Below are 15,804 nucleotides of genomic sequence, written 5' to 3' on the forward strand. Positions count from 1 at the left end.
ATGTGCGTACTACTACTACTACACACACACACACACACACACACACACACACACACACACACACACACACACACACACACACACTCACACTCACACTCACACTCACACAAACACACACACACACACACACACACACACACACACACACACACACACGCGCACACACACACACACACACACACACACACACACACACACACACACACACACACACACACACACACACACAGGCCTACACACAGTCTCGTAGCAAGACCATGCTAAGCACACTGTGAGGTAGCATATGCATCGTAACCATTGACAGTAAATAGAATGGACGCCAAATCAACGCTATTTGCCATTCAACGCTTTGAAGCCACCTTAGCAACGCCAAACGCAGGTGCTGATTGGACAACAACAAGACTTCTAACGGTCAATCAAACCATGTTCTGATGCTCATTGGTCAATTTAACTTTTAATATCTCTCTAAAATAAAACATCACCACAAAAAATCACCACCCTGGTAAGTTGGAGAGCAAGGGGACCTACTAGTTGAGCGAAAAATGATCCCCCTGGAGTGGCATTTAAGGGAGATACAGGGTTTTATGTCTCTCATAGGAATGAATGGGATTTGGCCATTTTTTGGTCTTTTTGGGTCCAACCTTGGCTCCAACTTGGCTTCAACAATGAAATAGAATTTTGGCCTCCATTCTATTTACTCTCAATGATCGTAACACACAGAGAGGGACGCCGACGGGGGAGGGACAAAGGGGTCAGTTGTCCCAGCCAGGCACAGTGACAGGGGGTGCCCACAATTGGATTCTCTGTATTACATTGTTTGTGTTGAGTTGGGGGTTCTTTTTATATGAATCAATTCATCAAACTGATGTTTGAGGTTAAGGGAAGGCACCTACAAAATGAACGGCCCCATAAGGAAATGAAACTCCCTAGTGGGTTTCTATGTGTTGATATACACCGTGCTTCCCCCTGAACACTCAAACACGATAACAAAATTAAAAAAACTCACTTTTCATTGTTCTCTTTTTCTTTCCCCAGATTGTGAAAATCCTCAATCTCTACACTCCACTGAATGAGTTTGAAGAGAGGGTCACCGTGTCCTTCATTCGAGACATTCAGGTAAGGACAATGCATTAATCTTGCAGGCAGGTTTTGTGAGAGCCCGCACACCTCGAAGGCTTCTTTTTCAGCAGGTGCAGCTTTTCAAGGTACTTCAGTCATCAGTTTTCACAAGAAAGAGCGCAACACTGCTTCTTCACGGTTCACCACTTTTTATTTTTCTTGGTGCTGACGTTTCGGTAACAACGGTAAGTGCCGAAACATCAGCACCAAAAAAAAGTGGTGAACCGTGAAGTAGCATTTATCTTGCTATCATGTAACTTATCGTGGAACCACACACGTGACCTGAGGAAGGCCGACAGGCCGAAACGTTGTCACATTAAAAACTTGTTTATTCAACTCGAGAGACTTCTCTCTCTCCTCAAACAAGTTCTAAGAGCCTTCTTTTATGATTAATCTTTCTGTGTCTGCTTCTCCATGTGTCTCCATCTGAACCGTCTGCAGGATTTTATTACGTATTACTATGATATAACATGTGACCATGCCACTCTTGTTCGTTCATCCTCTATTTTGACGGAGTAGACATGTGACAGTCTGTGTGCTTCTTCGTGTGTCTCCATTAGGATTGTCTGCAGGACTTAACACACATGACTATGATATAACATGTGACCATGCCACTCTTGTTCATGTTAACTTAGCTCATCCTCTATTTTGACGGAGTAGACATGTGACACTCTGTGTTGCGCTTCTCCGTGTGTCTACATCTGAACCGTCTGCAGGACTTAACACATATTGCTATGATATAACATGTGACCATGCCACGCTTGTTTATGTCAACTTAACTCATCCTCTTTTTATGGAGTAATACATGTGACACTGTGTTCTCCGTTTGTCTCCATTAGAATCGCCTGCAGGACCGCGGCGACGTGCACAACCAGCCGCAGCAGCTCCTGGTGGACACCAAGCACACCTTCCCCGTGCTCTTCCCCTACACGCCCTCCGCACTCGGCCTGGAGAACATGCACATCCCCGCCTCCCTCAACCTCGACTTCCTCATACGAGTCTGATCACCATTCTCCACAGCAATGCACCAATTACTACCCCTTGGAACGCCCAGCCAGCCAGCCAGCCAGCCAGCCAGCCAGCCAGCCAGCCAGCCAGCCAGCCAGCCAGCCAGCCAGCCAGCCAGCCAGCCAGCCAGCCAGCCAGCCAGCCAGCCAGCCAGCCACCACTCTCCTGTGTACAAAGGAGAACGTTGTAGCTCTTCTGCTTCACCTGGACTTCAAACCTGGACTTTCCAATCAGTTTGACCCCCTACTCAACGCTAAATCCCACATACCGTCTAGATACCTTCTCCAGCCAGCCGGGCAGCTGTCCATGAGAGCCCTTTATCCAAGAGGGAGCACCCCACCCCCCAAGTCACAATCATGTTGATCTTTCTTCTTGGTCTTCTGCAGTTTGACTCTTTTTCTTCCTGAGCAGTGACGAACACTCACTTCGTGGTGTACTGGCTGGGCTGTTTTGCTTCTGTTAGATAAAGGTTTCGGGGGAGGGTAGAGTTGGCAAGGATAAGGAAACAAAAATAATAATCACTGGAAGATCTCCATTGTGCATCAAATCGTAAGGTGGCTGGCTTTTTTCCCAATCCACAGATTTGTACGTGCCAAGCAACTGGACCACAAACAAAACATACTGATACGGTCTGAGGTCAAGACCCTTCACACTACACAGACCAATAGTGCCAATGATGCTGGAACTCTCATGTGCAGCTTGACATCACATCGCAGAGCAACGTGGTGTGATATTGTGTGGTTTGTGATATACAGTAAGTGGCACCCGTCAGCGCATACGGCCAGGCGTGTGGCATCAGCTGAAGGCGTTTTTTGAGGGTTTTGATGCCACAACCGATGCCACAACCAGACTAGTGCTACCGCGATAGCTGCCGTCTCCTTGCTGATTGTGTTCCACAGCAGAGATCCATCCAGAGGTTCTTCTCTCTTTTTTTAGTTTTAAAGAAAAGTTTTTTCTAGGCAGCCAAAAAAGGGCTGCATTGCAGTGGGGCTGTGTCTGGCACTGCTGCCTCATTAATGTTCAAAGGAGACCTCGTCTCATCTTTTTTTTCTTTCTTTCTTTCTTTTTTACTTTTTTCTCTGGGGATTTTTTTTTTTTGCTCCTCCGTCTCCAAGAAAAGTCTCTGTCTTTTTGTTATGCAGCAGTTTGGAACTTTTTCATTGTGTTTGGATCGCTCTCCTCTTTCCTGTACCCATTTGGGATTTTTCTCATTATCTTGCAGCCAAGACTTTTTTTTCCTGGCTGTACGCAATGTAATGCGTTGCAGCTTACCTGTGTGTACAGTCTTTGAAAGGCCTGTATACGTGAAAAAGAGCGAGAGATGGTGAGAGGCGAACATAAGAAAGACATGCTGCACGTTGTAGATGGAGTGGAGGAGGGAGGTAAAGGGAGGATGAGAAATATTCGTCCTGACGAGGAACTGAAGTCGTACATGAAGGGTAACAAAGCAGGTGTACTTCGGCAGGTGAGAGGCGAGTGCGAGAGATGAGATGAGATGAGATGAGAAGAGAAGACGACGCAAAAGTTAAATGCACAATGACTGGAGCAAGAGAAGCGCTGGTGCTCATAAACTCTACAGTAGGTTTGTCAGAGGCCTTTAATGTTCTGGAGTGGGAGGATCGGCAGGCTCATTACCTGCAACTCGTGTGGTTAAATTCTTCAAAGAATGGCATAATAAAAGCACCAAACACTCAAGCTGTTCAGCAGAATGTGACCTGTGATGATTAATGCCGCCTTGTTCAGAACTTTTTCTACAAGATGCTCCGTTCATGTTTTATGCTCCACAGCAGTGCAGCAGTACAAACCACTAAGGCGAAGCAAAGCTCACCCAGGCTTGAGTGGGTGGCTGGGATGGGTTTTTTTTATTATTATTATTATTTTCTTCAGAATTATGAGTGTAACTAGGGGCAGTGACAAACATGCACAGGGTTTAAAAAAAAAAAAAAAAAACGTTAGTAGTGTGATCCTGCTCTCATGCTGCATGCTTCCTCCTGAGTTTCGATGCTCACTCTCGTCTCGAGTCTCATCACGGACAAATGGTTCAACTTCAACTTGACTGGATGATCCCCCCTCCCCGCTCGTCCTTCCGAAAGATCATCACAGGACTTGGGTTAAACTAATGCACCAAGGTGTCAGCTAAACCCATTCATGCCTCAAGTCACAACCAAAAAATAATCATCAAATTCACCTGCTGGCTGACCAAGAGACATTCGATGCCAATACAAAAAAACTGGGGACCATTACTCATCAGTGCTTTGCTGTAATAATTACACATGGGTTTGAATGTAAAGTTCATACCTTTGCCAACATTTTTTTTTACTACTGAGGTGTTTTTTTTTCTTTTTTTCTAAAGGTGGCTCACACCACTTAACACTAGTAGACTTGTTTCCTGGTTTTGTATTTATTTCATACAACATTGCACTTCAAGGGGATGCAATGGTTGGAGTCCTACTTTTTAAAAAAATAATATGGATCAAAAATACATGAAAACATCAGCAATAGTTTTGCATTTGGTACTTATTTGGGATGTTGTTATCTGTTATTTAGTTAATGTCACACAGCTTACTTCCAAGAGTATAACATCCAATAAAACCAAATAGTCAGATTGCTTTCATAACACTACATTTGTAATCTTTTCAGTTAAGAGTGCCATCTTTTATGTTTTAACTGGATCTGTGTTTTGAATATGTATATATTCCAAACCGTCTGCTCTTCAAAGATCCGTTGAAGTGAAAATGAAGGTAGCGATGTTACTCTACTCATTGAAGGAGTAAGGACCTTACTCCTTGCATTACCTTTTGAAAGTTATTTTTTGGAGATGTTTTTTTATGTGTGAATATATGATTGCAGAATTGTATTTTAGGTAAGAGATGCCAAATTTCAAATGTGTTGAATTATTTGTGTGAATTGTACTTGGAAACACTAACAGCACTGTTGTTTACGCAAGATTTCTTTTTGATTTCGACTTGTCTTGAATTCCACCCACTTTCTCATTGTTAAGTGCAAATGAACTATAATGACTTGGACAGTCTGAACAAAAGTACAATAACTGTACAGAGAAACATGATAATAAAAAAAACGCATTTGAACAACTTGCGTCTTTCTTTACAATCAAGTTCTTCTCATGAATCTGAAAGTTGTAAATATGACATGTCTTGGTAAAAAATTTTCAGCATTACAAAACATTGTGACCAAAGGCTATTTTAACATTAAAACACTTTTAACTATCACCTACAGAAACTAGCTTTATTTTTTAACATCGCAAGTTGCAACTTGTATTACCTGCCCCAACTATATACAAACTAAGGGTCCATTTGCATGGGACCCCTATATCCTCATTCAGCTGTTCCTTTGCCCTTGATATGGGGAACCAATACAGAAATTACCTGCCTTCATTTTCAGAATCTCCTTTGATCTACTTTAGTTGCATGAATGTCATTTCTGACCTTGGTCCCATAGCCAGGCTAGATGAGCTTGTTGGGCATGTAGCACAGTAGGCCTATAGGATCACTGTATTTCTGAAGAAATTGTCTATTTTAGTCATCAGTCATCTTCAAAGCGTCACCTCAGATCTGTTTACCGTTCTGTCATTTTTCTGGGTAATACATTGTAATGACAATGTGTGATATTTACAGTTTCACTCTGTCAGGAGTGTGAAAGCATGATGCACGAGTCAACGGTGCTCTGTGGCTTTCTGACGAGGGGCCCTGTGAACTTCGCTCAGCCTCCTTTCCCATACGCGACTGAGCGTGCTGCTACGCCCGCCTAACGGCTCAGTTTCACCTCCAGAGGAGGCCTCACAGTCAGCGAGAGCGTGGGCCGTTTTTCCCTCAGCTGGAGCCACTGAGCCGTACTGTGTGAATGTCTCGCCTTGGACCCAGACTGTAGACCTGTTCAAAAAATTTTTTTTTCGTAATTTTGAACCCAATTGCTGTGATTCCCATTCTCCAAGGTGTGAAATGGCCAGATATAAAATTATTTTGATTTTGGAACATAGGAAGACCTGCCTCAAGAGCCATAGAGTTTCAATGTTTATTTTAATAAAAAACGCCTGACAATTGGCCCCGTTTTGCCTAATAACTTCACAGCCATTTGTCATAGAGCATTGTGAGTGGTGTCACCTGAAAGCTGACAATATTTCCTTTCAGATGATACCCAATATGTCAGTATCATGCACAGTTATATTTGCCTTTAAAGCAGAAATGTGTTAAATTTAGGCGAATTTTGGTGGTTTCAGCTCAAACAATACACAACTGGACCCCAGAAAGGTTTATTAATTCACCAAAGTATAGCGCCAAATGGAAGTCTGAAAGAAAATATATTTCCTAACATTTCATATATTGCCAGTGACACATTATGAGCTGTCAGAACACAATATATAAAGTCGTGATCTCTTGCTTACTCTTCCCGTGCTGTCGGAACACAATATTGGCCTAATTGATCCTGATTTTGTTGGTTTGCCCACCAATAAATTATCAGTCTGTAATTTTAATATTAGGTGTATTCTAACATGGAAGAATATCAAAAGCAAATCCAGAAAGTAGCTTAAATGGGTTGACTTCCAATCAACTTGTCATCTGAATTCAAGACACCTGAAAATAGTCAGCTGACTTAAAAAGTCTCCCGTTGATAGAAATGGTGAACAAATCAGGCATAAAAGCTCTCCAAACATGGTAAAGAGCCAGAAGCTGTAAAAAGATGTTCGTGATGTTAGATTGTGGACCTGAACATGGCTGTAATGGACAAAAACACAAGTAAGAGTGTTTCAGTAAACAGCACCAACAGCTGTGTCCTTAAGAAATATAAAAACAACTGCTGATCTACCTCAGTCTTAGGGTGCAAATCAAAACACAGTCAAAATATCAGGCTTATACTAAGCATAAAACATAAAGCCAGACTATTGTAGCCTCATAATGCCCACACTTCCACAGTGGAATGCTGTAATAGTTGTTGAAAAGACATACCATACTATTACCTTACTACTTACCAAAGACTACCATAGTACTACACTACTATTACATTACACAGAGCCTATAGTGATACATTACGACTTGGTCATTGCCAGTGTGTGTGCGTGTGCGTGTGCGTGCGTGTGTGTGTGTGTGTGTGTGTGTGTGTGTGTGTGTGTGTGTGTGTGTGTGTGTGTGTGTGTTGTATTGTCAATAAATCATGGATGAATGGATCTCAGCCATTGTAGTCATGGACTGTTTCAGCTGCCACTATCTGGCAAGCAACAGGATAGAAGCCATGGCAGTCAAAACAGCTATTTTTACCAGATAATAAGACAGATGAACTAAAGAGAAGATCAGCAGAACACACACACACACACACACACACACACACACACACACACACACACACACACACACACACACACACACACACACACACACACACACACACACACACTAAACTTCATTATCATGTATAATAAGTGTGCTAAGTATACAAAGTGTGCAGACATTGAACTTTATTTTCATAGTGTCTGACCCTTTTGTCCTGTACCTTCTCCTGGGAGAATTTGGTGTCTGATTCATTAACTGTTTCTATCAAATATCATCTATTTTCTGGTGTCTTGAATTCAGATTATGAGTTGTTTGGAAGTGCCCAACTGCACTGTAAAAAAATATATGAGTGATTAGTTATGATAACTTGTATATTTAATGTATTCTGTTATACAAAAATGATTTATGAAAATTCAACTCATATGTCTGAGTTGTAGTTATTTGACTTGTACCCATAAGTTCTTTCAACACAAGGAAGTTGAATGAACTTACAATTAAAAGTTTGAGTGGGGTACCTCCATCGCCCCCTGCTGGCGTCCCTCACCTCTGCACCAGATTAATCTGAATAGCAATATCCTTTTGACACCTTTAGGCTACTCCAGGAATAAGGCGTAACCTAACCAAATAAAGTTTTTATTTAAATGATTTTATCAATATCTTGGATATCCTTGAAACAAGCAAGAGTCCCGATGAGCACCAAAGGAGAAAAGGGGAACACATGAAGAATGACAATAATTAGAATTGGGAAATAGGCCTAATATAATAATAAAACATGGTGGTGTAGTCGAAGTCCATAATGACTTAGGTGTTCGGTGTTTTGTGGGACAAAAAAAATCGGTAGGTCTTTTGTTTGTTCAGTAGGCCTAACGCAACCAGCACCGCTGCCCTCCCTCTCCCAGCTCCCACCCTGACGCAACTTGCAGAGACGTTTGTTACATTTGGATCACGCGCGCACTGTCCTAGTTCAGCCAGCCGCCCGCGCCAGAGAGAGCCGAGGTCGACTCATCCCGAAGTAGCTGACGGTCGACTCACCCCGAAGAAGCTCAAATGTCCTTCTCTTTCGTGAGGATTTCGCAACTAGTAAGTGTTTTGTATCATTTTAGCTACTTGTGCGCAGAGGAAGCCATGTCATTTGTGCCGTATACTTGTTTGACATTTTAGCCGTGAGCTACTCTAGGATGCTGGTAGGCTATGCTACGCTCGTATCGGTGCTTCTGAGGGTATTTGCAGGTGCAATGTATTGTCATTTTCAGGTGCTGCAGAAGAATAATTGCTGTTCTCAGAGAGATAAATACATTATATTTAAGATGCGTCTCTTGGTTAGTAGTGGGGAACAAAGTTTGTGCTGCATTCGAACTGATATGAACTTGGCAGATAGTGCCAGATACATTGTATCTATGTACGCTAGGTGCGTATGTGGTGGGGGCAAGCTAGTTAGCAGGGCTGTGAGCACTGTCACTGGATGTGGGTAATTTGGGCTGGGGTTTGCTATTCAGTGTCAACCTCATATGCATGGCGAATCTAGGTAGTTGCTTGACCTATCTCGGGGCAAATTACGTTTTGAAAATGGTTACGCTGCCTAGTTCCCCCTCAGTTATTGTAAGTCTGCTGGCTAGTTAGGAAATGTGTAAGTTTGTAGGGTATGCCGCCCGACTGTGCTTGTAGACTAATTGCTAAAGCTAGTTAGAGCCCTAGTTCCTATATTAGCTGGATATTCGAGGCACGACAGGCATCTCAATTTGTTCTGAGACGAGAGTTATTTGAAGGGGGAAAAATGTGATTCGGGTTGACTTGACACTTCGTTTATTGGAGTTTGCTAGCACCTACCAGAGTTAGCAATGTTGTCGAGTTGCTGGGTATTTTGGCGGGCGTTTGGCTTTGTTGACTAGAGCTCTAATTCGCTACGTGTGATTATTCTGTCGAGGTAACGTGAATGGAAAAGTGAGTTCTGAAGTTTACTTCATGGGTGAAACATTGTTGTGGATATTTACTTTTTAAAATAAATTAACAATTCGCTGTGAAGCATTTTCGGGTGTAGGCCTAATTGTTAGTTCTTATTGTCAGTCTTCGCTTCTAGTGGCTGCAACGGAGAAGGAAAAGCCCCACGGCTCGTAGGTAGTAATGTGTCGTTCACGAACGAACCGTTCGTTTTGAACGAGTCTTTGAAGTGAACGAAGCGAACTAGTTCCCCGCCTCTCGTTCACTTCGTTCGTTGGTGAATCACCGGTCTGTCACTAGTCAGTCAGACAGTAGCAGAAGTGGTCGTCCAATGAGCATTTTAATCTGCGCAAAGGGGCACCACTTTATCTCTTAATGTGATATCTTAATATTACCAGAGTTTGTACACATACCGGGTATTTAGTTCATAATTTAGAAGAGCTCAGCAGTTCACATAGTCCACAGTTCACAGCTCTGAACGAGCTGAGCTCTCGTTCCTGAACGAGGAGCCAGTGAACTGCAGCCAATGGTTTCCATGACCACGAATACACAACTTAACGTGGCAGAGACAAAGGCATACTTCTAGTTGGAAATGCCACTTGTAAATGATATTCTATTCTTTTTTTAATGGGTGATACTGTTCAATACATAAAATTAATCTGCAAAATAGGTTTCAGGTGATATGTTTAGACACGAGGAGCACCTTAGATCTATACAGCACAGCGAGAACGAACTGTATTGAGCCCGCGAACGAGAGACCAGCCTGGGCGCATAGCAAGCAACAGTCTCCATGACCACGAATAAACAACTTAACGTGGCAGAGACGAAGGCATACTTTTTGGTTAAAAACAGCTTGTAATTGGGCTTTTTTAAATGTGTGCTGCTGTTAAATAAATAATATAACTAGGCAAAATGAGTTAAGTTGATATGTTTGGGCATGAGAAGCACACAGACGAAGTATGAATGCCCCCCTCCTCCTCTCGTTCACTGAACTAGTTCGCTCGTCATTCACCCCTTGCTCTCCTGCATTGTGGCGTGACGTAATCAAAATGAACGACTGAACGAACTGTGAACGAACGAATTCCTCAGCAGAACTGAACGAAGAGAACGAACTGGCGCGAAAGAATCGCCATGCCCTTCACTACTCGTAGGTCGCCCACTCTCAATTCCATTCTCGGTTGTGCTTAGATCAGGGCTCCCAAACCTCTTTGGGTCAGAGGGCTACTTTTGTTCAAAATCCTAGTGCTGGTGTCTTGACATCATTCCTAAATCACACTAGATTGAATGATAATTTGCTTATAAGGAAATGTTTTTATAGGCTATAGAAATAATGTCATATTCATATTAAGAAATGCATTAACTGTGTCTAAAATCTTGTAGTCGTGACTGTTTATTAACATTCTTGTTGGGCACCTCAGAAGCTCCTGGAGGGCTAGCTGGTCTACGGGCACCACATTGATGACGCCTGGTTTAGAGACTGTCTTTCATCCACCTTTGTGCCTTTCCCAACATATAGTGGAGTGCATACATGCAAAATCACCACAAAATGGTTCACTTTGGTATGCAAGTATGGAAATTGGCACAGATGTTCATTAGAATGCACCCCATCAGCTAATGGCGTTTACCACCCAAAATCCAAGCCATTTTTCAAGAGGGCCACCCTCTGCACTTGTAAACAAGGCCAAGAATAGTTTAATTAATGATGCAATCGTGCAATTAGTTTGAAATGAAATGAAATGTTTCTTTGTATGCACTCAGGCAAAAACTCAGTGCAGTGGAATGCCCGGAGGTCCTGGTCAACAAAAGAAAAGGGAAGTGACCGAACCTGAAGAAGTCAAACTACTGTCCGGATTCTCCACAAGGGCAAAATGCTGGAGTGATGGAGGGGCATTTAGGTATATTACACACACACACACACACACACACACACACACACACACACACACACACACACACACACACACCATTCCTGTGTATCTACAAGGTACAGCACTTTAACACTTTAGGCGCTTTTTTCTTTTTCCAAAAATACTGTACCTGTCTAGATCTCAAGGAATCAAAACGTATTTGTGTAACACAATATCTCACTGAAGGCAGCCGCATGGCACCGATTATTCTGGGTTCAGTGATGGACTACACCAAAGATGTCAAACTGAAATTCACAGTGACCCCAAAATCAAAATCTGACAATAATTTACTGAAGTAAAAATGGGCTAAAATAGAGCAAACACGTACCATACTTAAATGATCACATCTGAAATGATCTCTTAGGCCAAATAGAATGACCGTATGGGCTAGATTTGGCCCCTGTCAGTGTGTTTGACATCCCTGGAGTACACCGTATGCACTTACTGTTGTGTTCATAATAATAGCAGTGCCTTTACAAAGGTGAGTAAATGTCAAAATGCATTTGGGACGGTGCACATTCTATTTCAAAGCGAAGAATTACTTTTTATGATATCTCACGGAAAGTGAAGACATGTAATGTTCAAACAAATAGCAGTGTTTGTTTACATCTGTATTTGGAAACTCGATGTTCTGTCCGAACTAACAAATTCTTGAAAATTCAGCTTTGGTGAGCATCTTAAACTAATATGTTGTTGCATCTTCATGGTTTCTGCACTGTTTCGCATCTGTGGTGCATGGCGTCGACCAAAGTCTGGCAACCGTCAGCAGGTATTGCAGCTCAGCTTAATTGTACTAAATTCTACAATACCTCTGCATTTTTTGGTTTTGCCTCATAAGTAGCATTTTTTTGTCAGCCCACATGTTGTCCGGGAATTGTGCTGGCCACTCCGTTAGTATGCTGTTTGTCTGGTACCATAATTGTGCTTGCTAGCAAAATCTTGGTTACAGAGAAACAGCATCCAGCACAAGTGGTGGTTCGCTATTTTAGACTTAAAGCCCTGTTTGTGTGACTTCTGGGGTGAAGTAGAGATGTTCTCAATGTTTGACATTTGGTGCTGAAACGAGCATTTGTGTATTCAAGACTGCAGCTCCCCCACACCTTTACATTGACTCCAATGGAAGCACTCAAGCAATCGGTCATAAAATGGCATTAAAAACTTTCGTTTGCAGAGACATTTCGTTTGCAGAGCCATTGTATGATCAATTGCTTGAGTGCTCCATTGAGTCAATGTAAGTTGCGGGGGGGCTGCAGTCTTGGATCCCCAAAATGCTCCGTTCAGGACCAAATGTCAAAATTGTGATGAGAACATCTCTACTTCACCCCAGAAGTCACACAAACAGGGCTTAATGTCTAAAATAGCGAACCACCACTTTAATAGCATTGCAAATATGTGGGGTGACATAAAAAAAACCTGCTGTTGGTGAGGCAAAATCAAGACATGGCATGCAGAGGAATGTGGACTGTAATACAATTACGCTGAGCTGCAAATACGTGTGGACCGTTGCCGGATGTTGGTTGACTACATGGACCACACAGATGCTAAATTGTTACTAGAAACCATGGTTATGCAACAAAATATTAGTTAAGCATGCTCAGCAAGGTAGAATTTTTTGAGAATTTGTGAGTAGGTACAGAACATTTTTGAGTTTCCAACATAGACCGAAGTCAACACTGCTATTTTTTTTAACAAAACATTTCTTCACTTTCTATGAAATGTCACAAAATTGAATTACCTTTCCAAATCTGAATAAGTACTGGCTTTGAAATATAATGTGCAGTGTCCCACAAAAAAATGCTCTTTAAAGTACAATTTACTTGAAGAATTTTGACATTTACTCACCTTTGTAAAGGCACTGCTAGTATTATGAGCACTGTATGTATGTAGTGTATTGACTGTTGTGTACTGACTTTGCTCTAAAGTCTGAAGACTATTGTCATAGCATGTGGACTTTGTGCTTGTGCAATTACATTCAGATGGAGGTAATGAAGAAAGACCCAGACAACACAACAGTGGATGAAGTGATGTCTGCTACTTTCTCGCTTCGCCGTAAAGAAACAGTTGGGGATCAACCCATGGTTGCCGACAGCATGGAGAGATGGCCGGCCATGTTTTCTGAACGACAGGTATACCAAAGACAACCTAGCGTTTGAGATTAACCAATTAGTCCAATGTTCTTTAGATCAAGAGTGTGAAACTCAGGCACGGGGCTAAAATCTGGCTTACGAGATAATTTCAGATGTCTTGACTTACACACAATTCAGTGTGTCACAGGCAAATGACTGGGGCCCAGGCCAGTGTAATATCTCACCCTCATATGCAACGGAATATGTACAGGGACGTGCATGCTTGCACAATTTTAACCTGTTTTTCATTCAGTACATATAGATTTTGGGCTGAAGACTTTGTTCCAGATTTAGATTTGGCCCACTGTGAACTTGAGTTTGACACCACTAGATGGATACCATTGCGTGAGCTTCCTTCTAGGAAAGACCAGAATTTTGTTGGGTTTTTTTCTAGTGTTGGACTATTATCACCCTTAACATACTGTGTTAGTTTTTACTGATGGCTAAAGCAAATTTTTTTGTAACTTAAGATGTTTTCACAGAACTCTTCACAAATAACAACCTCACACTAGATGAACAAAACTCTGTAGATAGATGGTTTATTTAACCCTTTAACCCTCTGCCAATTTGAATATGCTATTGTATTGCACACGCTACCCTTGACTTGTCAGTACCCGGTGATGCTGCATTTTTCGACTCAGCCCATTACATTATATTACATAACGTTTAGCAGACGCCTTTGACCAAAGCGACTGACAAGGAGAAATATAAGCAAGAACAGGTACTGACAAGTCCAGGGTAGTGTGAGAATATGCACAGGCACATTTGAACTAGCCTGGTTCACACCAGACTGTTTGTGTGTAGCTTTGGCGCCCCCTGGCGGAGCAGAGCTACACACACTACCGTCTGGTACACAGCCATAGAGCACGCTCCGTCTCCAACCAGAAAATAGACGGAGCATTTATTTCTGAAATATAAACGGTAACTCACATTGAGGAGTCACAAGACAGATTGGAGACTACATTGACTCTTTAAAGATTAATAGGAAGGTTTTTGAAGGAATTTGTTGGTGAGGAGGCCGTGCAGAAGCAATAAATGCTCCGTCTATTTTCTGGTTGGAGACGGAGCGTGCTCTATGGCTGTGTACCAGACGGTAGTGTGTGTAGCTCTGCTCCGCCAGGGGGAGCTGAAGCTACACATAAACCGTCTGGTGTGAACCAGGCTACATTTGAACTACTGGTACTCTAAATAATGGGAATGGGTACTTGCGAAATTTGCCTCTAAGTATTAAGTGCCTGGTTGTGCAATTTTAGCCCATTTTTTATTTAATACATTTTGAGTTTGACCCGCAACTTTGTCCCAGATTTAGATTTTGTCCCTTAGAGTTTCACCCCCATGTTCTAAACATTCACAATTTTTTCCTTCTCAAGGCCCATGGTGACACACTTGGAGAACTGATTAGCTACGAAGTCAACCAGGAGGGAGCCTTTCCAGCAGCTTGTTTCGGAAGTTGTGGACTCGAGCTGAGGCGTTGTCTGGTTGTATTTTCACTACCACACGTTGCAGAAACGAATACGTACTTCATGGCGCTCGGACACTGCAGGTTAACCGCATATATTATGCCTAACAGCAAGGCCACACCGTTGCCATATCGTTTAAAATTGTGTAGCACAACGATTTCCTCCACAACAACTGCCACATGGAAGACATCTGCTGTAGACCTGGTATGTTAGTCAAGTCTAGGCACTGTGTGTGCATGTGCATATACAGAGGCGCGCACGCACACACACACTTCAGTTGAGTGTTTCAGGGCCATTTTGTGTCCCTTTCTATTCCTTAAACCAGTGTTTCTCAACAGTGGTGCCATGGCACCCTGGGGTGCCAAACACCCCCCTCAGGGGTGCCGCGGAAACGTGGCTGACGGAATGTGAAAATGACCTAAATAGATAAATAAGTTATGTAATATAATACATATTTGTCTAAATTAATGCTTAGTCAGTGGAATCTTTCATCCACCATTTACGTTTACATTTTTCATCCACTATTTACACAATAAAGTAAATTTAGGTCACCCCAGTATGGCCTACACATAGCCTGTCGAAGATAAAGCTGCAACTTTGAACGTCTCCAAATGTGTTACTTATCTAAGTTTGTGTGGTATCGGATGCAATACCAGGTTACGGCTTGTTGGTTTGGGTGCTTTGAGATTCTTCATGAATTGAAAGGGTGCCTCGCCTAAGAAAAGATTGAGAAACACTGCCTTATAACTTCTGCCAATTTCAATATGCTGTTGTATTGCTCACGCTACCCTTGACTTGTCATTGCCTGCTCTCACTTGATGCTGCATTTTTTGACTCAGCCCTTTCTGAGATCTGAGCTATTCTAATGGGGACAAATTTTGTTTACATTCAAAATTTTATTAACATAGGCCTACTCCAAATATGATTCCAAAAGGTATCGCCATTTGCTAGTTGTCTGCTA

The 15,804-nt window shown here is 42.3% G+C and overlaps 1 protein-coding gene and 1 long non-coding RNA gene across 3 annotated transcripts in view; both read left to right on the forward strand.

The window, feature by feature from the left end:
* myo5b (myosin VB) overlaps positions 1–5,330 on the forward strand; it is a 104,677-nt gene extending 99,347 nt beyond the window's left edge. For both annotated transcript variants that reach the window (XM_063210236.1, XM_063210238.1), the window contains exons 39-40: positions 1,036–1,116; positions 1,959–5,330. In XM_063210236.1, the coding sequence (XP_063066306.1) occupies positions 1,036–1,116; positions 1,959–2,123 (246 nt within the window). In that variant the 3' untranslated portion in view covers positions 2,124–5,330. The remainder of the gene's footprint in view (positions 1–1,035; positions 1,117–1,958) is intronic.
* A 2,929-nt stretch (positions 5,331–8,259) lies between these two features.
* LOC134458864 (uncharacterized) lies at positions 8,260–13,429 on the forward strand. The gene is made up of 3 exons (XR_010036669.1): positions 8,260–8,492; positions 11,109–11,245; positions 13,234–13,429. It is a non-coding gene; the product is annotated as an uncharacterized LOC134458864 (long non-coding RNA).
* Positions 13,430–15,804: the final 2,375 nt, after the last annotated feature.

The sequence above is a fragment of the Engraulis encrasicolus genome, chromosome 11, assembly GCF_034702125.1.
Source record: "Engraulis encrasicolus isolate BLACKSEA-1 chromosome 11, IST_EnEncr_1.0, whole genome shotgun sequence".
In the NCBI taxonomy this organism is placed as follows: domain Eukaryota; kingdom Metazoa; phylum Chordata; class Actinopteri; order Clupeiformes; family Engraulidae; genus Engraulis; species Engraulis encrasicolus.